The sequence below is a fragment of the Anabrus simplex genome, chromosome 3, assembly GCF_040414725.1.
Source record: "Anabrus simplex isolate iqAnaSimp1 chromosome 3, ASM4041472v1, whole genome shotgun sequence".
In the NCBI taxonomy this organism is placed as follows: Eukaryota; Metazoa; Arthropoda; class Insecta; order Orthoptera; family Tettigoniidae; genus Anabrus; species Anabrus simplex.
Genome location: NC_090267.1, coordinates 4,475,659 through 4,498,273, shown reverse-complemented (window position 1 = coordinate 4,498,273; position 22,615 = coordinate 4,475,659). Strand labels below are relative to the sequence as shown.

General features: G+C 40.6%; 1 protein-coding gene across 1 annotated transcript in view; it reads left to right on the top strand.

Annotated features, from left to right (window-relative positions):
* Nucleotides 1–22,177, top strand: part of LOC136865916 (uncharacterized) — a 203,163-nt gene extending 180,986 nt beyond the window's left edge. The window contains exon 7 of the mRNA XM_067142459.2: nt 22,075–22,177. Within this exon, the coding sequence (XP_066998560.2) occupies nt 22,075–22,177 (103 nt within the window). The remainder of the gene's footprint in view (nt 1–22,074) is intronic.
* The last annotated feature ends 438 nt before the right edge of the window (nt 22,178–22,615 follow it).

Sequence of the window (22,615 nt, the reverse complement as noted above, 5' to 3'; positions counted from 1 at the left end):
TAGATTTACTTGCGAGTTATTAGACAGCTATCATTTAGATCTACTCATGTCAGTGAATTACTTGTTCGGTTCGCAGTAATAATTCTCAGGAGTTATATAAACAAGTCAATTATATTTCTGAATAATGTCAATAATTTAAATAATCAAATCCAACAAGACGGCAAAAAATCTGTAAGGATTTGAAATGATTAACGTCGGTATATTTTTGTAAACAGACCATGAGAATGTATTTTTAAGGTTATATAAACAAACCTTAATCCTTCAAGCGTTTGAGGGAGTGTCTAATTGTGTTAAAGATTTAATGAGTGGAAACGAGATTAACATAAAGCACACTTTAATATATTCAAATATATCGATTTGTGCTCAATTAATTATACTTGCAAGATGTAACAGAATTATTTAATATCCGAGTGGACGTATTAGTTCAAGGTAATACTCATCATCTTCATCATCGTAAAAGGAAGACCGATCAGGTGACTCTGCGGTTTGCATCACGTAGCTATCATCTTGAATTCGGGATATAGTGGGTACGAACCCCCTATAGGCAGCCCTGAAGATGGTACTCTGTGGATTCCCCATTGCTCTGACCATGCAAATGCTGGGATTGACCTTCATTACGGGACCACGGTCGTTGCCTTGCCATTCCTAGCTCTTTCTCTCCCACCGTCACCATAAGACAATCTGTGTCGGTGCGACGTAAAGAGAAAGAGAAGTCCTTGGGCTACATATCTCGAGTGGCGTAACACTTGCGGCAGGTTTGTGTGTGCTAACACCCACGCTATCCCCTGCCTGTCGTAAGAGGTGGCCCAGCAGGGCCCTTAGCTCAGTCCTGGCTTTTTTCACTTAGCCTACTTGTGCCAGGCTTCGTATTTTAATTTTTCCTAAATGACCTGAGTTGCGTACTTAAATCGAGTAATATTATTATACAGTCTCTATTACATTTGTTGGTTCTTTTCTTTCATTTGAAGTTTTCCTAGAATGTTTTAAAGAATTGGATGTTTTAGGAATATTTCTGGGATGGAGTTTCACCTGAGTGTTCCTCTCCTCTGTTCAAACTGCGATTCATTAAACTGACGTAATGGAGCCCACAGATACAAAAATCGTTCCTATAAACACATGATTCTTTAGGAGTAACACACTAACCTCGAACAAGACGGAATTATACGTGAGTAGCGGGGCTATGTATGTTCTAAAACAAACAACCGTCAGCATTTTCGTGCAGAGTCAGCACCCGAGGTCATTGAACCCAAGTATCACGTGCTGTTGTTTACAAACCACTCCACGTGCTCTTGTTTGACAGCTGTTAGGTTAGGTTAGGTTAGGTTAGGTTAGGTTAGGTTAGGTTAGGTTAGGTTGAATAAGAGAACAACCCTAATCTCACGAACGTCACATTGGAGAGGCCTAACCTCACTCCACGTGCTGTTTGTTCACCAACATGGCCACGTGCTCTTGTTTGACAGGTGTGAGGCGTGAAATTTGAATAAGATTGCAATGCTAACCTCAGGGGCTTGTTTAGGGAACCGAGGACTTTGCTTTGTTGTTTTCGGTCGGGAGGGTGGAGAGGTGGTCCTCTTCATCCAGCACCCCTTACCAAAAATAGCGAATGGGTGAGTGAGAGATGTGCTCTCTCTCCCTGGAGGTCCACCTCCTTGGCCATGAAACCTCTCTGGCTAAGAAGCCAGGGCATGTTTCCGCCTTGCGCATCTCTATTTATTGCACTGTGGAGTGGGACATCCGCAAGCAGTGGATAGGGTAGTCCACGCGCATCAGCGTCTGCGCTCTCTCTCGGGAGAGGTGGTAAAGTAATCTCGAATTGCGATTGTCGTGTTGAATTGGAAAATATTGATTAAGGTAGGGTGCGCGCACATCCATGCTCGCGAATAACAGCGCTGTTATGCGAGTGAGTTGGGAAGTAACTATTTACTGCCATGCATGCACTGAGTAAGGTGCGCGCATAACCCCATGACGTACAACAGATCTCTCTCATTTATCTTCAGCCTACATATAACTATCTAACCTGGTTATAGAGGAGATTAACTTGTTAGGTCTGTTTTTACGATGTTGCGTTGGAGTAAAAAAGGACATCCCACTAACCACATAACAACCCTCCTGTTATTCCTAAATCACCGGGTAAGTTGCGTGCGGTTAAGGCAGCGCAGCTGTGAGCTTGCATCCGGAAGTTAACGGGTTCGAACCCCACTGTCGGCAGCCCTGGAAATGGTTTTCCGTGGTTTCCTATTTTCACAACTGGAAATTGCTGGGGCTCTAGTGGCCGGAGTGTCCGAAGACATGTTTGGCTTGTCTTTTGATTTCATTCCCGTAGGCGTCCTGCGCTCGTGATGAAGATGGAGAGGTGTGAAAGACGACAGCCTCCGTGCCAGCGATATTAACCAATGATGGTTAAAATTCCCGACCGTTCCGGGAATCGAACCCGGAGGCCCCTGTGGTCAGCACGCTAACTATTTAGTCATGGAGCTGGACAGTTAGAAAGTTCTATAAGTATATTTCATGGAGGCAGCGGTACCGATACATCAATAGGAGTGTGTAAGGACATGTTTCTTTGAGACCTTGAAACAATACCCAGATTAAAGAAGTGTTTAGAATAAACAAGAACTGTAGATCCCTAATTTATTGGGATTGGTAATGCTTCGACTTGGCCAGAGGAAATGCGTAACCCTTGTTCCAAATACATTCTATCTTCGCATCCTTCGGCCCACCCAAGTTCTTAGTATCTGACAATGCTAGTTCTTTCACCAGTAACTCCTTCAAAAGGTATCTGTTTGAGCTGTGCATCTCCCATGTCACCACTACCCCGTACTACCCAAATCCTTCTTATGCGAGAGGTTGAATCAGAACCTAAAGTCCGCGTTGATAGCGTATCACCATGACAATCAGTCCAAATGGGACTCCTATCTGCATTGGTTAGCCCATGATTTTCATTCCGCTGTTCATGAGTCACATGGTAAGACGCCTATGTCTCTAATGTTCAGCTATACTCCGTACTCCCCCATGTCTAACATCCTATGTATCAAAGATCTTCTGCTGGAACTGTCAAAGCCTAATGACGTTCAAAAATCTGGAACGAAACCAAAAAGAAGTTATCCGTGTCATATGAGAGGATCAAAAGGAAGTACAATAAAGGTAGAAAGCCGTCAAAATTAAATGTTGGTGATCTGGTATATGTTAAATGTTAGCCCATAAGTAAGGCGGTGAATAACTTCTCGGCAAAGCTTGCCCCTAGATACCAAGGCCCGTGTATTGTGTTGGAGTTCTTGTCTCCGGTTTCAATTTTGGTAAGTGATCCTGTAGCAAAACAGATTAGGCGCGTTCATGTTTCCCAAATTAAACCTGGTTAAACGGGCAAAATTGTACTGCATCCTCTGCTGGTTGGATGCACCTTTGGTAACTGATCCATACTATTAGTTGAACCTAGCACACATACCGCGGGTTGGTGAGCGAGTCAGTTTGGTCCTTATTGTATCTAGTGTTGTGACTCTAATTTAGTGCCCCTTTGGTATTACTGTTACTCTGTTTGGTTACTTGTAGCCAGAAAACTGTTTACCTTGCCCGTCTTCTGGTGATAGTATATTCGTCTTATTGAACCTTGTGCTATTGAATTAATGGAGGAAATCTAATTTCATCTAACTTTAAAGTCTGCTTTTGTACTGATCTTCTCTTTACTCAAGATTTTTATCATTATTGTAATTGTGTTTGAGCTTAAGATGTTTGGTTGTCAAGACACTTTTGTTGGGATGTGATTTGTCCTTTAATTTACCTCTGTGTTGCAGTAGATTTGGCCATTTGTTAGTGAATCCACAACTCTGATGAAGTAACCTTTCTTTATGGAAATATCTTGATTTTAGTAGGCTCTGTGTTCTTCAATTTGTTCCTTCCCTCTTAATCTCGGTCCGTCGTCACGATTCTATATTTTGTAACTCTAGGCTCTTCTTAAGTTCCCTGCTTGCTCATGACTAGTAAAAGGATTATGGAATCTCTGTATTGTGTTCCTTGAACCGAGCGAGTTCATTATCTACCCTCTATGCCTTTCTCCTTCTAACCATGCGCGCCCTGTGTTTCTCATGGTGTTTAAGATGAAAAGTTCATGAGTTAGTTTGCTTGTATCTGGGCATCGTTTCTTCGCACCTTTGATGCGGCTGTTATGGATGACCTACTGATCGCGAACCCTCCATCTTGTAAACTATAGGAGTCTCCTACGGCCCATCGACTCTACCGTCGACCCGTTTAAGCCTCCCCTTTACAGTTATTTTCAATATCTCTCGTCGTTTCTGTTGGTATTCCTTTGGTCTGTCGAGAGTATCAGTTATCTCTCCTCGATTCTTCCCCCGAGATTTAGTATGTAACTAGGGATAAGTTGGTCTAGCGAGTATATTTTTCTGCTGCTGATTTCTGATCCTGGGCAGGTTGACGAGTTCACGAGTTGTGTGTGTGTTACCCATGTATCTACATATGTAATTTGATGTATTTGCCCTTCTGATTTGCTCCAATTATGCCATATCATATGTTCCCTGTGTGTCTATGCCATTGTGTGTTCCTGTATCTTTAATTGCGGGATTATCATTTGGAGATCTGTGCTCATGGAAAATTTATGCTTCTCCTTCTGTTATTTTAATGAACCATTTGTGGTACCAGTCCTATTCCTCTAGTATAGGACTAAGTGTTGGTGTGTACCTTATGCCCTAGCATGTTCTTATTTAATAGATTCTGTGTATACCTTGAGTGGGTATTGTTCGTGGTGGAGTAAACTGATTCCGCTGTTCTCGTATCCAGATTGTTGTTGTACTGACTCTTCCTTTTCCTTCGGCGGAGCGCTCTGGGCCTCGGTTAGTTTATTGGTAGTTAATGTCAGGAAAATTTAAGTGGTGGATCTATTGATCCTTGTAACTATATACTCACCTGCTTTATTTTATTTCCTGTTTCTCTTTAATTTGCCCTCCTTCAAGTATTTTCCTCCTTCGGGCCTGATTGTACGCTTGGTTTGCCTGTTGTTGCTCATTCCAACACGAAACGATGCACATCCTTAAAACCTAGGAGATTTGTAAATGTAATTTAGTGCTAAAATTATGTTACCACCGTGCTTTGGGGAATAACTTGGACACATGAACTTATCCTCATTTTGGTTCTCGATTGGAATATTTGAAATCTATGTGAGAATTTTGAGACTACAAAGTGAACTTTGTTTATGTTTGATAACATATTATCGTGTGACACCTCGATTGAAAGTATACCGTGTGCAATTGGCAATTTGGAAAACTCTGGTGTAAATGATTTCAGTTTGACGTGAAATTTTCTACCGCAATTACCTGGATGGACAATTAATGCGTCTGGTAATTAATCTTCAATGCACCTCGTCTACCATTTTAGAAGGCAAGATCATGTGCAAGAGTATTGTTATTATCAGTTTTGTCATGTAGACCTTTAAAATGAACACCTTAATCTCAGTGGTCATTTTTCATTGGACTGCTTCAACTAAAACTACTGCATCATTATTGAGATAAGCATAAGGGGGACTGTGACGGTATCTAGTGTACCAGAACCTCTACACCGCTAGAAACTCGTGTCAATGAACACTGCCTCACCACATTTCTTGCCCTTCTTGTTTGAATTTGTTTACCATGCCGTGTCATGGTATGATGTGCTACGCTCTGGTGGCTAGACTTGGAACTTTGGAGTCAGCCTCAAGGATCCTGAGCATGTGCTAACAGCAACGGAAAGCCATGCTTGCTTGCAGTTTGAGTGAGGACGCCAGGGAAGCAGTCGTGCGTGTGGGTCTGGCAACATGCTTCGAGGCAGTACCTTCGATAATGGCTAAAACCAGTCCCTTGTGGGATTTTTGGTGCCCTATAAACGGATAGTTGGCCTTGTTATATTTAATTTTGATGCACAAGGAGTTATACTGCATTTAACTTGTACTGAAAGCCTACTTGGTGTGAGGTAGCCCTTCGGCGTCACATGGATCGAAAACTGTAAGTTCCTTTATTAATAATGTGGAATACTGTCTTCAAGGAACCTGATTCGTCGTCTGATGTCGGAAAAGTGATCTCTAGCTGTAATAATAATAATAAGCATCTCCAAATGGTGCAATGACTGCATGTTCATTACACTGCAGTGCATTTCAGCAAGAAGCTTCATCTTTGTGTTTTTAGTAGGAAAGTACGGTGCGGACTAAAATCAAAATTTATTTTAAGTTTAAGTATGATTTTAACTGGTAAATTTTCTAGAAACTTATGTAAATGGAAAGTCCCCGCAAGATTCTGTTTGAAATTTGGTTAAACTTCCTAAAATTTATTCTTTGCGGTTGGGTTTCGAGTTATGGTTTCCCGTTCTGCTTACTCTGGCAGTCATTATTTATGTTTCTCTTTGCGGGCTATTTCGGTGTTGGGATTTGTCGTTTTGGACATGCCTTGTTTTTGTTGCCTTAGCAAAGGGGTTTTTCGTTTTTGCATTGTCGGGCTAACTTGGATTTTCATCGGAGCGTGGTATGTTAATTGAACCTTTTTAATTGTGGGCGTGTTTGATTTTCATGTGCTCTAAGTGTAACGTTATCTCTGATTTATTTTTCTCGGTTTGGTAAATTTGAAATGTGGTTTCGCGGTTCACTGTGGTATAATGTACTATCCCTTGCGAAGGCTTGCCGTCCAGTTAAGAAGTTCTCTCGTGGTGAATGTCACTGCAACCTAGGGCTAAGTATTTACTGCATTTAAGTTTAATCAATTTTGGGTAGGTGACCGCTTTATCCTTGTGTTACTCTAATTTTTTTAAATCGAGGTCAGCTTTTATTTTAAACAACTTATTTAATTGGATTCATATTTGTTGTTCTCTTAAAATGATGTAAATTTAAATAACTACTAATTTTTTATTAATTCAGTTAATTGGTTTTCCACTCGTTCGTTTAACTCGTTCCACATCGGAATGTTTTCTCAGAGTTTTTTAGAGATATCCAGAGAGTATTTAAGTTATGTTTCAATTGAATTTCTATTTTCTCCATTAATTGATTACTACATATATTTTTGAAAGGTGAATTAAAGTCATTTATTTTGCAAATTGTGGATTTTCATTTTGCTGAATCAATGGAGCACTGTCACTGTTACTTATTCTATATCGACCGCGGCCTTTTTCTGTTTCCCTCCTCCTTCCCAGCTAAGTGTACCTTCTCTTGTTTTAATTGTTTTGTGCGTTGTTGTTTTCCTTGTTCTTTTGGAGCCTCATTTGTTGTTCGCTTTAACTCCCTCTTTCGGGGCGAACACGCTACCAACCTTCTCTTCTGGGATCTTTCATCTTAGGAGTGTAAGGTCTTTTTACCCATTATCCAAAACGCTGGCTCGGTGGCCTGGAGGATGATGCCGATTAGATAGTTTACAGTATTATCATACGAAGAGAATTCTGTTCAGGTAATGATGTAGAAAAAAAATTAATGAGAACCTTTATGCAAAATTCCATAGTACTCCAAAATGATAAATTGCTATTCATGTCTCAATAACTTCAATACTCTTGCAAGTTTAACACAGTAACACTATCATGAATATCAAACCTAGAATATTGTTGAAGAGGAGTGTGCTCATATATCAGATTGTTGTCTTGCTTGAATTCACATACATGTCATTGTACGGTAACTTCTCATACATGCCAGAATACTTCAGCATCTTCAAAATAGCACCACGCCGAACCAGGATTACAGTCGCCAACATGAAATTAGCATGCCATTGCTTTACCGTTTGAGCTACTGAGACCGATATTTTTCTTGTCTAGATGAAGAGTATATGAACTGCAAGGCACAGGCTCAAAATATTACAATCAACTGTGTTAAATGTAGCAACAGACAGAGTAAAGACAGATAATTAAAAGCTAGCACTTCTTCTATAAAACATTTCACTGAATCTCAGCCTTCATTAAGGAGTTTGTTTTGAGATGTGATATACTGACATCAGTGTGCAAAACCTATTTGATTAATGAAGGTTTAATTCAAAGCATTAGAAAGTTACCTGGAATGACGCAAGTTAAGTATTTGTTGTTCCTTCAAGCCAGACTGATTCCTCTTTGATCTCTACGCCCTGGTCCATTTCACATTGCAAATGATGTAGTTCGTAGCTGTTGAGACTGTAAATTGCTTCCAGTGTCCCTGTACTGAAAGATGAACCAGACATGTATATTATTATTGCCTAGGTCACTGACGAGGGATTAAGCAACAAGCTGTTGATAACGTGATCATAGCCTAGAAGATACATATTCAGATATTAATAAAACCACAGGGATGTGAATTTTCATTTTAGAAGTCCCTTGTGAACTTACCAGAAACAAAGAGCAGCAAACTTCCTAAACACCCAGATCCATATCCTGATTTGATGCAGCTAATCAAAAAACCATACAGTGTTAACATCCTACATATACTTTAACCTATTTGTTATATTATGCCCGGTATCCTCCCACCATTCTTATCCTCTGCACTTCCCTTCAAACCAAATGAACAAGTTCCCAGTATCTCGAGATGTGATCTATCACTCCTTTCCTTCTTAGGATCAAATACAAATCGTTCTCCTCTCAAGGTGATTCACTGTTTCCTAATTTGTCACCCATTCTATTCCACGCTTCTTCAACAAATTTCATTAACAATACATATCCATGTAATCAAGCCACACCTTATGTCTTTAAAGATTATTTCTAATCTGAATATCTATGACAGAAGTGAGAAAGGCATTAGCATAGTTACCTCAGTTTATAAAACGAATGCAAGTATCATTACACAAAATTTGCAGAGCCATTATGGGAATAAAATGGGGAATGAACAACAAGGTTTCTCAAAAGAATGATCCTGCATTGATGCACATTTCACTACGAAGATATTAATAGAAAAACAATGAGAGTTCAATTTGGAAACGCACAGTGCATATAACAACACCTCCTAGATAATAAGGCCTCACAACAGCGCTGTGACGTCACGCTACGGAGGCGATCGCAATCCAAAGAAACGCAAAGCATGGTCACGCACAAACATGATTTTAATACTTTTAGCTTGTGGAATAACTTATTTAACAACAAATGAAGTTTAAATTTTAGAGGACATTGAATTATATTGCCGTTATTACCGTATCTTAGAGAGACTTCATTAAATATAAACAACACACTGTTTTAAATCACGGCAGCATTTACAATGTTAACTTACTCCAGGCTGACACAGAACTGAAATTCACAAACATATTTCAATTGAAATAGGCACTGAATAGACAGTAAATGATTTTAAAATAACAGAGAACGCATAAAATTAGTTTAGGCCTAATATGTAGACTGTACTACAAAAATATGATACACTAACTTCACATTTATTTACAAACTTCCATTTTGGGAAAATTTAGAAAGACACTGAATTAATAATATTAAGGAAGAGGAGCATAACATTCACCTGGTCTGTAGGTAGGCCTAGGTACAAATTATAACATATTGGCATTAAAGTTAATAAGATATACATCATCATATATCAAGCATGCTAGTAATGCAAAAAGACATCGATACTTTTGCCTATTACATGAGTACTGTACATACCTATTTTCAGAAAATTACAGACTTTCTTGAATTTGTACAATGTTTTATGGATTCATTAGTTTTGTTCCTGCAGTAGTTATTTATTAGAATAGTTGTACACTTCCAAATAATGTTGTAATACAAATATTCTGAAGTGTGCTCCCTACATTCATTCCTGTCGTCTATACATTCATCAGCTCAGAGAACAATTTGCAGGGTCACATCGCTTACATACTTCTTATGGTTATTTAAGCTAAGAAATTTTCTCTCACTTTCTAGCCTCAACATCTTTTTTATGATGACATATGTGTATATCACTAAGTGTACAGCTGTTTCTGCAGGATATTTCAAATTGCCCCTATTGAGGCTGTCAATAACATTATGATGACTACTTCTAACAGTAACATCTTTCAAAACTAATAAATCTGCACAGTAATTACAATTTAATTTCTTGAGAAGAGAATGACAACAATAACCTGCTATGTATTGAACCCGACAGGGGCATGATCCAAGGACCTTTGTTTGATATTGATCTTCGTATTTACGCACGCAATGCTATTTAAGGAAAACAATACTGAAATTGATTAATATTCATATCATTAATACAGGTAATACCGAAACTAATTAATATTCGTACCATTAAGATAGATAAATTGAGTCCTTTAACGTTATTTTACAAGATTCCTTTGTTTGCGACCTATCGCGCAATATTGTCCTTTGTGTAGCTGGAACTCGCGGCAGACGCCAAGCCGACCCACCCTAGCGGGAGGGGTTATGAATGGGGATTCCCCATGACATCACTCGAGAGAAGACATCCCTCCTCAAGACTCCGAGAATGAGGGGAAACCAACTTTTTCGAAACGAAATATAGGAGCCATCTTGAATTCGGACTAGCCAACTTAATTATCTACGATCTAGAAATTAATGAAACTCGAGTTCTGGAGTCGTCTCCCGATTTAAAAGGGATAAATGTCACTGGGACATTTATTTAGAGTGTCTAATGTCCCCTTTCCTGATAACTTTCAGAAGAAGAAAGAATATTGTGTTGTTTCTGCGTGAAAAAGTACCGGGGCCATCTGTTTATTCTCATGACACGTCCTTGACGGAGGGAGTTCACCCCGCGTGGTAGGGGAAGCCGGACAGATTTTAATTAAATACAGGAGATCCACCGAAGGATAATTGAATGGATATGTCTCAATCACATCAACTAAATATTGGTCACCTGATTAGTCGTACTATTTCACCTCAAGTGTGCCGGGGATAAGCAACACGCAAATTAGTGGAAGGGGTATCGCTCCCTTGTAAAATCCACTGCAGTGAGGGACGAGCGTCACTCGCGACTCGGGGCTTACAGACGGCGGAGCTATGTTTGGTTAAACTCTCATTAGTTCTTTGTTTAAGTGAATTTAACTTCAATTTCAAGTGAAATAATAGAATTCGCACAAACAGTGTATAGATTTGAGTAGTATAATACAGGGATTCGGGCGCCACCGCCACCGCAGGCTCCCAGAGGCCACCTCCACAGCCACCACAGCCAGAGGCCTCCCAGATGCCTCCTCCACCACCACCACAGCCAGAGGCCTCCCAGAGGCCTCCTCCACCACCACCACAGCCAGAGGCCTCCCAGAGGTCTCCTCCACCACCCGCGGGAAATTTGAATTTGTAAACAAAGCCACGTGCTTTTTGACAGCTATCATCGACAACAACGCATCGCTAACATCAGTACTGCTATCTTGACGGGCCTAAACCTCAGTAGTACCAACTTAACCTAACTAGCGCGAGATTTGAATTGGTAAACAAATCCACGTGTTTTTGACAGCCACGTGCTTTTTGACAGACAACAACGCTTCGCTAACCTCAGTACTGCCATCTCGACAGGCCTAAACCTCAGTAGTACCAACTTAACCTAACTAGCGCGTGGTAAACAAAGCCACGTGCTTTTTTTGACAGCTGTCATCCGCCATCTTTAAACTACAGAGCACCGTGCTGCCCTCTTTATCGCAGTAGCTGCAAATTCGTCACCTGTCATCCGCAGTGCTGCCATCTTAACGGGCCTAAACCTTAGTGCTGCCAACTTAACCTCACTAGCGCGAGATAAACAAATCTACGTGCTTTTTTGACAGCTGTCATCCGCCATCTTTAATCTATAGAGCACAGTGCTGCCCTCTATAGCTACTTACCTTTGAAATGTGGTGGCGGTTAATTTGAAAAATGCTTTTGACAGCAGCCATCTTTGAGCACCGTGCTTCCCTCTTTAGCTAGATACCTTTGAAATGTGGTGGCAGGCAATTCCACATGACAGCAGCCATCTTTAATCAAGAGAGCACCATGCTGCCCTCTATGTGGTGGCGGCAATTTGAAAAATTCTACATGCTGTTGTTTGGAAACAAACTCACGCGATTTTTTGACAGCCGTCATCCGCCATCTTTAATCAACAGAGCACAGTGCTGCACTCTTTAGCTAGATACCTTTGAAATGTGGTGGCGGCAATTTGAAAAATTCTATGTGCTCTTGTTTGGAAACAAAGCCACGTGCTTTTTTGACAGCTGTCATCCGCCATCCTTAATAAACAGAGCACCGTGCTGCCCTCATGCGGGACAATTTCGTTAGCTGTCATCCGCCATCTTTAATGAACAGAGCACCGTGCTGCCCTCATGCGGGACAATTTCGCTAGCTGTCATCCGCCATCTTTACTGAACAGAGCACCGTGCTGCCCTCATGCGGGACAATTTCGCTAGCTGTCATCCGCCATCTTTAATGAACAGAGCACCGTGCTGCCCTCATGCGGGGCAATTTCGTTAGCTGTCATCCGCTATATTTTAATGAACAGAGCACCGTGCTGCCATCTTTGTGTTGGCATCTTTATTCTTTGACATGTGGTGGCGGCAAGTTCTACATCCACAATCTGAGAGCACCGTGACATACTCTTCGTTGTGGCGGACAATTTAAAAAAGAACATCGAACACGCATTGCTGTAAAAAATATTTTTTATCCCAAGAGAATCGACCCCGAGACTGCCGGGTGAGAGGTAAGCACACTAAACCAAACCGTAGGAGCTGGCAATTCTCTTTCTATATAATAATTTCGTGTAGCTATTCCTAGCCAAGTACAGTCTAAAAATAAATCCTAGTCTTGTTACATCAGGAAGGGTAACTGGCTAAATCCTGGTCTTTCAGCGTCAGGAAGGGCAACCGGCCGTACTGTGAAACAATAGTGTATGATGTAAGAGGCTAGATACTGCTTTTTAAAATTCTAAGAAGAGCATCTAGCTGTAAAACCCCGATTCTCGTGTTAAAAAGAGCATCTTGTTGTAAAACTGATTCTTAATCCCAGATCTTTGAAGTTAGGAAGGGCGACCGACTGTAAAACAATAGTGTATGATGTAAGAGGCTAGATACTGCTATTTAAAATCCTAGGAGGGCATCCAGTTGTAAAACAGATTCTTGTGATTTTAAATCTCGCGTCAGGAAGGGCAACCGGTCGTACCGTAAAACAGTAGTGTATGATGTAAGAGGCTAGATACTGCTTTTTAAAATCCTAGAAGGGCATCCTGTTGTAAAACGGATTCTTGTGATTTAAAATCTCGCGTCAGGAAGGGCGACCGGTCGTAAAACAGATTCTTGCAATTTAAACTCTTGCGTCAGGAGGAGGCACTCGGCTGTAAAACATATTTTTAATCCCGGCCCTGCTACGTTAGGAACCACGTCTAGCTGTAAAAACAGGAGCTCCAAACATTTACAGTTTTAAGCTTTAGGAACGGGTTATGGGTTACATTTTTTGTTCCACCACATAGAACACTATCTTAGAAGTTGTATCGGCGCAGGTAGTCAGAGCGGAGTGTAGAATGCATGTGTTGGCTGAAATTTTACACTCATCTTCCGGCTGTACTAACCTTGAACGAGGACACTGCGTGCTGATAAGCCACTTGTAACTCACGGGACGTTTTCTTAGCCGTGTAGCATTTAGCTCGTGTAAGTTCCTAACATAAAATATTATGATTGTACGGAGAGGATAAAACACAGCGCCAGAACATAGCCTACCCCTATCGAAAGTACCTGCACGGTGCCGGCATATAGGCTACTCCTGTTGAAGGAGCCTGTACAAGGTTTAGCACCCACATCAACAGCCCTTTCTTAATGCTGGCTTTTTGCATGCCCTCGAAACTGCCTAAGAATGTAATATACTACCGTAGGGAGAGGGTAAAACCCGGTGCCGGCATATAGCCTACTCCTACCGAAGAAGCCTGCACAAGGCTTAACACCTCCATCCGACAGATGAATCACCATCAACATCTTATATTCATAATCATTTTCGAAGGAGTCCGCATAAGGTTTAACGTCCCTATCAACAGCCCTTACTTAATGCTGGCTTTTTGCACACCCCACCTCTTAGATCATACACCATAGTTTTACGACCGGTTACCCTTCCTGACGTTAAAGTACTAGGATTTTAAATCGCAGTATACGCGATAAATTTGTTGTAGCGGGTTTTATAACTAGATATCCCGGTACCAGCACATAGTCTACTCCTACCGAAGAAGCCTGCACAAGGCTTATCACCTCCATCCGACAAATGAATCACCCTCAACACTCTTGTACTCACAATCATTTTCGAAGGAGTCTGCACAAGGATTAACGTCCCCATCAACAGCACTTACTTAATGCTGGCTTTTTGCACACCCCGCCTCTTAGATCATACACCATAGTTTTACGACCGGTTACCCTTCCTGACTAGGATTTTAAATCGCAGTATACGCGATAAATTTGTTGTAGCGGGTTTTATAACTAGATATCCCGGTACCAGCACATAGCCTACTCCTACAAAGAAGCCTGCACAAGGCTTATCACCTTCATCCGACAAATGAATCACCCTCAACACGCTTGTACCCGCAATCATTTTCGCTACTTCGGGAGATAGCGGGTTCGAACTCCTACTGTCGGAAGCCGTAAAAAGTAGCAAATGCTAGGCGAGGGGCCTGCGCGATCGTCATAACGTGTAATTACATGATCTAGCTAGATGCGGTTTTAGCTCAATACCTTTAAGTGTCTACAGGTAAGGAATACCGCGGATGTCGGCTTCTTGCTTAGCTTAGTACCCTCCCGTTTAAGTTCAGAAGTCGAGGATCGCGTGCTAACTTTCCAAGGCTCGATCCGCGGCGGAACTCTTAAATTCTGACACCTCTTCATCAACAGCAGGTTCGATCCCGGCTTAAATACATCAGCCTGCAGAACTCAGCGTAAGGCACTCAGGAGAGCTCTTGTTGCATAAACATTTCGCTCCAACTGTACTGCAAACGTCTGCAATTCTTGATATCCGCTTGGTAACAAGGAGTATATTTACTCGCTGCAGTCTGCGTGAAGCGCTCACAGTTCTTTGTATGTGTTTATTACGTGCACATCTCCCGTCTAAGTACTGTCTGCTGTGAATATTATTCTTCAGCCTTTATCTTAAGGTAAGTCAGAACTGTTAGTTACTGTTTGCAAAACAACTTCTACGCTAGGTAATACACATCTACATTCATATATTTTCTTTTCTTTTAAGGTATAACTAGAATATTATCGTTCGAGTTACAGGCTTGAAAGTACGCATTTTATTCATCCGAGTAACAGTCTGCAACACGTGCATTTTTAAGGTATGTTTTCGAACTTTGAGTTGTAAAGATAGCTAGGCTAGCTGATGTACCCTACACTACATTCTTATATGTTTGTTCTTTTCTTTTTAGGGTACAACCAGAATATTATCATTCGAGTTTCAGGCTTGAAAGTACGCATTTTATTCATCCGAGTAATAGTCTGCAGCACGTGCATTTTTAAGGTATGTTTTTGAACTTTGAGTTGTAAAGATAGCTAGGCTAGCTGATGTACCCTACACTACATTCATATATGTTCTTTTCTTTTCTTTTTAGGTACAACCAGAATATTATCATTCGAGTTTCAAGCTTGAACGCACGCATTTTATTCATCTGAGTAACAGTTTGCAGCGCGAAGATTTTAAGGTATGTCTGACCTCTATACGTTGAAACTTGGTTTCTTCCGAAAATCTTAACTTTAAGCTAATCGTAAATAGTCGTTCTCTTCAATCCTCATGCTATAGACGAGGTTAATTTTATAATTTCAAACACACACATAGCTATGTCTGACCTCAACAGGCTGAAACTTGGTTTCTTCTAAATATCGTAACTTTAGTCTATTGATAAATAGTCTTTCTCTTCAATCCACATGCTATAGATGAAGTTAATTTTATAATTTCAAACACACACATAGCTATGTCTGACCTCAACAGGCTGAACATCGCAACTTTAGGCTAATCTCTATTGGTTGTTCTCTTTTCAGATGTTTCCCTGCTCGTAGTGCGATGTAACTTTTACAAGACGAGATGCCCTTACGCGTCATGTAAGATCGAAACATCGTGAGGTGTCTGATACGTTCTCCTGCGAGCAGTGTGAGACGACGTTTACGAGGGTAGATACCCTTACGCGTCATGATAAATCAAAACACCCTAGCATAACATCCGCTTTATGTGACGTTTGCGGGCTGTACTTCGCTAATGTAGAGCAATACCAGGCTCAGTTAGTAGAGGTACATCAAATATCTACTTGCCCTCAGGTAGTAGTAGGGAAAAAGCTTGCAGCTACTGATGTAGCTGTAGAAATTACTAGCAGTAAAAAACCTAGGAAAAATGAACTTCAAACTATTTACTGCGAACACTGTAATACTGATGTACCATCTTCACATTTTCAGGGGCACTTACGGAGTAATGCACATAAAAATAATGCGTGTAGAAGTGGTAGTAACGCAAACATCGAGGAAATTAATACAGCATTTAAAAGTAGGATTTCTAGTTACAGAATTCGCCCCAGTCAAAAGTTTCAGAGCACTTCAAACTTTTTAAATTGCGTTCAACCGGATGTACAACAGCTTCTTGCTAAATCTTTGTCCAATCATAATTTATTTAAAGTTAATTTTGAACTTTTCGCCTTGTACATTAAAAGCACGATGAATCCGAAATAACGGACATTAAATCATTTAATACGAAGAATTTTGTCATAAGCGAGTCGACTAATTTTAGTGACGCACTTAGGGATGTCTCTAACATTATTTCAACTAAGAGCGAGGAATTTCAGGAAAAGGAATCAGGGTGAGCTTTAGTTGAAATAATGTATCTAGAAGTTAACATCAATAAGTACAATCCCATGCGAGGATCTTCGCACATCGAGCTGCCGACATGTATTCAGCGAAAAGAAGCTGTTGTAAACATTCAAAACAATGATGAGGCATGTTTTGCATGGGCGGTGATGTCGGCTTTAAATCCTGTGAAACGGAATGTAGCGAATAGAACATCATCGTATCCACACTATTTAACGCAGCTAAATTTCGATAGTATAGAATTTCCTGTGCAGATAAAGGATATTAAACGCTTTGAGGAACTAAATAACATTAATGTGTATGGTGTAGAGAAAAAGTCTGTAGTAGGTCCTCTGTATTATACATGTCATAAGAAGTGTACTCATGTTAACTTACTCTATATTGAAAACAGTGAAAATAGCCACTTTTGCTGGATTAAAAATCTGAGTAGACTTGTTGGTAGTCAGTTGTCAAAAGATAGGTGTAAAAAGTGGCTATGTGATGGATGCTTGCAGTATTTTAGAACTGAAGATCAGTTAACGAACCATTCCAAGAATGACTGCAATCATGTACGTACAGAGATACCTACTACGGGTAATAATGTTTTAAAATTTACAAATTTTCACAAGCAGATGTGGGTACCGTTCGTGATTTATGCAGACTTTGAAGCCATCCTCACGCCATGCAACACATGCTCACCTAATCCTGACAACTCTTTCACTAATACTACGCACATGCATGTCCCGTATAGCTTCGCGTATTACATCAAGTGTAGTTATGATAGTACGCTTAACAAGTTAGAGCTGTATCGAATACATGATGCTGCTAAAGTATTTTTAGAAAGACTTGAAAGTGATGCAGTTCGTCTCGGTCGTATTCTAAATAGTAATATTCCTATGAAGCCACTCACCGAAATTCAGTTGAATGATCAAGAACGTGCTACAAAGTGTGGCATTTGTGATGGGGAATTTTCCGAAAATGACCCTAAAGTTTTTGATCATGATCATTTAACTGGTTTCTACAGATGTGCCGCTCATTATAGCTGTAATCTTAAGTATAGAGTTCCTAAATTTATCCCTGTAATTTTTCATAATTTTTCGATTTTTCATTTCACAATTTGGAGCTTTAGATGAAAAAGTAGATATAATCCCTCAGAATAAAGAGCGGTACATTGCATTTGCAAAGTCTGTAAAAGTAGTTGCGGAGCATTCTATAAAACTGAGATTCCTTGACTGGTTTCGCTTTATGGCGAGTAGCCTCGATAAACTTTCTAGTCATTTACAGCCAGAACAATTTACGGAAATTCGACGTGGTTTTCCCGAAGAAGCGCAGTTTAATTTACTTCGGCGTAAGGGTGTTTTTGTTATGAATATCTTGACTGCTTAGAACGCCTCGAAGAACGTGCCTTACCATCGAAACAATCCTTTTCAGCTCTCTGAATTCAGCAGATATTAGTGATGATGACTATTTACATGCACAACATATCTGGGAGCAGTTCCACATTCAAACGCTGGGTGAATACTCCGATTTATATTTAAAGACGGATGTACTTTTGTTAGCTGATGTTTTTGAAAATTTTCGCTGTGTTTGTAAGAAAACCTACAGCCTTGACCCATGTCAGTATTTTACTGCGCCTGGGTTAAGTTGGGATGCTATGTTAAAATACACGCAGGTGAATTTGGAACTGCTAACTGATATTGAGATGGTGCACTTTATAAAATCGTCTATTCGAGGCGGTCTAAATCAGTGCAGCGGGCGGTATTCCAAGGCAAATAATAAGTACATGCCGAGTTTCGATTCTAGTCAGGAATCTCAGTATATCGTTTATTTCGATGCTAATAATCAGTATGGGTGGGCGATGAGTCAGCATCTACCGGTGAGTGGTTTCCGCTGGCTAACGCAGTGCGAAATTGATGCTTTACAGCTGCACGCCCTTAGCGATGAAGCTGATAAAGGCTATTTCCTCGAAGTTGACTTACAGTATCCTAAAGAGTTACACACTTCTCATAATGACTTACCGTTCTGCCCTGAAAATATGAAGTCCCCGTACATCGCATCAACGACGAAAATGCTAATTGCTAATTTGTGTGATAAATCTAAGTATATTATTCATTACCGAAATTTAAAACAGTGTTTGCAGCATGGTGTGAAGTTATCCAAAATTCATCGCGTACTAGAATTTAATCAGTCACCGTGGCTAAAGCCATATATCGATCTGAATAATAATTTAAGAACGAATGCGGTTAACGAGTTTGAAAAAGATTTCTACAAGCTCATGAATAACAGTGTGTTTGGTAAGACTATGGAGAATGTTGACAAACGCGTTGATGTAAAATTGATTACAAACTGGGAAAATATTAAGAAAAGGTATGGTGCTAACTATTTAATAAGTAAACCAAATTTCCACAGCTGCACCATCATACATGAGAATTTAGTTATTATACAGATGAATCGTGTTATTGTTAAGTATGACAAACCTACCTACGTCGGCTTCGCAGTACTTGAATTGGCTAAAAGACTCATGTATGAATTTTATTACGATTATATGATGAAGAAGTACGCGCATAATGCGCAATTGCTCTACACAGATACCGATTCGTTTATTTATCTAATCAAAACTGATGACTATTACAATGATATAAAGCCAGACTTGGGTAGGTTTGATACAAGTAACTATCCTGAAAATAATCAATATCATCTACCGCTAGTGAACAAAAAGGTTCTAGGTAAAATGAAAGATGAATGTGCTGGGAATATTATCGATTCATTTGTAGGTACTAAATCCAAGTCATATTGCATAAAACTCTTAAATGAATTACAGAGATTGAAGGGGGTTAAAAAGAATGTCGTTCAGAATCAGCTAAGTTTTGAAAACTATAACAATTGCATTAAAAGTAATCCACCTGTTTTGCATAAGCAAATGTCTGTCATTAGAAGCAAGAAGCACCAGTTGTACACTCATTTAATTAGTAAGGTAGCCCTTAATAGTGATGATTGCAAACGGTTTGTCATTCCAAATTCTACCAACACTCTAGCCTGGGGGCATAGTAGTATTGATAGGTACTACTTTACATAAAGCAGATGTGTGTAAACATTAAGCTAGAGGTGTGTACTTACGTTACGCTGTCTTACATCACAATTCACTGTACATATTGTAGGGAGAGGTACGCTGAGAGCGTAGTACGGCGAGTTTAAACTTGTACATACAAGAATTGCGTCGAGAAGTACGCAAACGTCACTATAGTAAAATGATTCGAGATATGACTTGTACATACAAGATGTAAATAAATAATGTAGAATTGGCATATTCTTTTATTTTAGATTAGGTATTACCTTCTTCCCGCTCCTTATTTGCATGGTAGATTTTCGTTTATTACTCAAAGAAGAAAAGCAAGAAAAAAGGTGTTGAGCAGATTCGTAAGTATGTTATTATCTAGCTCATGTTGAGAAGAGAATTTTTTCTAAACAGTGTTTGATTGCAATGCAGTGTTCAACAACATCGAACTATAAACGGTAGTATGTGTTCAAGTCTAAACTTGCAATACTCTTGCTTTTGCAATGCATGTTCGATAGAGATGTAGCTTGATATTCTAAACAGTGCTCGATTCTAGGCATGCAGTGCAGTGTTCAACAACGTCGAACTATAAGCAGTATTATGTGTTCAAGTCTAAACTTGCAGGTACGTGATATGCATGCTGTCTTATGTGTAAGATCGCGTTGTATGTTCGATAAAGCTATGCCTTAACAGAGCAGGGGAAAGGAGGTTATAACAATCGCTATCTTACGCAAGCCGTTCAGAACCGTTGTCTTGTTTTCTTTTAGGACAAAGGTATTCCTTGACATGTTCTTTTTTAAATTGTCCGCCACAACGAAGAGTACGTCACGGTGCTCTCAGATTGTGGATGTAGAACTTGCTGCCACCACATGTCAAAGAATAAGGATGCCAACACAAAGATGGCAGCACGGTGCTCTGTTCATTAAAAGATAGCGGATGACTGCTAACGAAATTGCCCCGCATGAGGGCAGCACGGTGCTCTGTTCATTAAAGATGGCGGATGATAGCTAGCGAAATTGTCCCGCATGAGGGCAGCACGGTGCTCTGTTCATTAAAGATGGCGGATGACAGCGAGCGAAATTGTCCCGCATGAGGGCAGCACGGTGCTCTGTTCATTAAAGATGGCGGATGACAGCTAACGAAATTGTCCCGCATGAGGGCAGCACGGTGCTCTGTTCATTAAAGATGGCGGATGACAGCTGTCAAAAAAGCACGTAGCTTTGTTTCCAAACAAGAGCACGTGGAATTTGCCGCCACCGCATTTCAAAGGTATCTAGCTAAAGAGGGCAGCGCTGTGCTCTATAGATTAAAGATGGCGGATGACAGCTGTCAAAAAGCACGTGGATTTGTTTCCAAACAAGAGCATGTAGAATTTTTCAAATTGCCGCCACCACATAGAGGGCAGCACTGTGCTCTATAGATTAAAGATGGCGGATGACAGCTGTCAAAAAAGCACGTAGATTTGTTTATTTCGCGCTAGTGAGGTTAAGTTGGCAGCACTAAGGTTTAGGCCCGCCAAGATGGCAGCACTGCGGATGACAGATGACGAATTTGCAGCTACTGCGATAAAGAGGGCAGCATGGTGCTCTGTAGTTTAAAGATGGCGGATGACAGCTGTCAAAAAAGCACGTGTCTTTGTTTACCACGCGCTAGTTAGGTTTAGTTGGTACTACTGAGGTTTAGGCCTGTCAAGATGGCAGTACTGAGGTTAGCGATGCGTTGTTGTCTGTCAAAAAGCACGTGGCTGTCAAAAACACGTGGATTTGTTTACCAATTCAAATCTCGCCCTAGTTAGGTTAAGTTGGTACTACTGAGGTTTAGGCCTGTCAAGATGGCAGTACTGAGGTTAGCAATGCGTTGTTGTCGATGATAGCTGTCAAAAAGCACGTGGCTTTGTTTACAAATTCAAATTTCCCGCGGGTGGTGGAGGAGACCTCTGGGAGGCCTCTGGCTGTGGTGGTGGTGGAGGAGGCCTCTGGGAGGCCTCTGGCTGTGGTGGTGGTGGAGGAGGCATCTGGGAGGCCTCTGGCTGTGGTGGCGGTGGAGGTGGCCTCTGGGTGCCTGCGGTGGCGGTGGCGCCCGAATCCTTGTATTATACTACTGATTTGGTCTCCGGGACACCAGTGTTAGTTTTTATAAAACCGTGTTGTGTCGCAAACATTCAGTGCAGAAGTAATATTATTATTATTACTATAGCACGATAGTATTACGTAGCAGCAGTCTGAATAGTGGCTGAGAGATAGACGGGATTCGGTACTGAACCGCAGACTACGTAGTCGTATCCGAGATCGTGACCGGACGTTCACGCTGAACGCTGTTAACCAGTGTGTGGAATTAAAACAGTGACGTGTTTGTGCACAGGATTTACTGCCAGCGGTTTCGTCAACCTATAACCATGGACTCCCAGCCTCGAGGAAGAATGGTGCCACCAGTGACTGCTTTGGTACCCATGGGTCAGCACTAAACCACTAATGGACTTCCCAAGCCAACAACGGGTCATCAGGTGATGGAGATGAGTATTAACCATATTTAAGTTAATATGACATGATCAGATGGGGGGGGAAGCAGTTATCATAACCTGACGCTGTAATGTTAGAGATTGTAACTTCAGTTAATGTAGATGTGCTATCATGATGCACGTAGCTTTTATTTACTTTATTTAATTAATAATAGGTCTGAACAATTAATTACAAATAAAGGTATAATACGATAAGTTTGCATGCAGTAGTAGATTGACTTATTCAATTTATTTGGGGAACTTGTAATTATTGATGCGTCAGGAGACCAAATTTTAGTAATTCAGAATAATTCAAGTTAGCTTGTAGTTTGTCCAGCGTTGATAATGCATGGCTGGTAAATAGTGTAATTAGATTACGTGAGCACCCATAACGACGAGAGATGA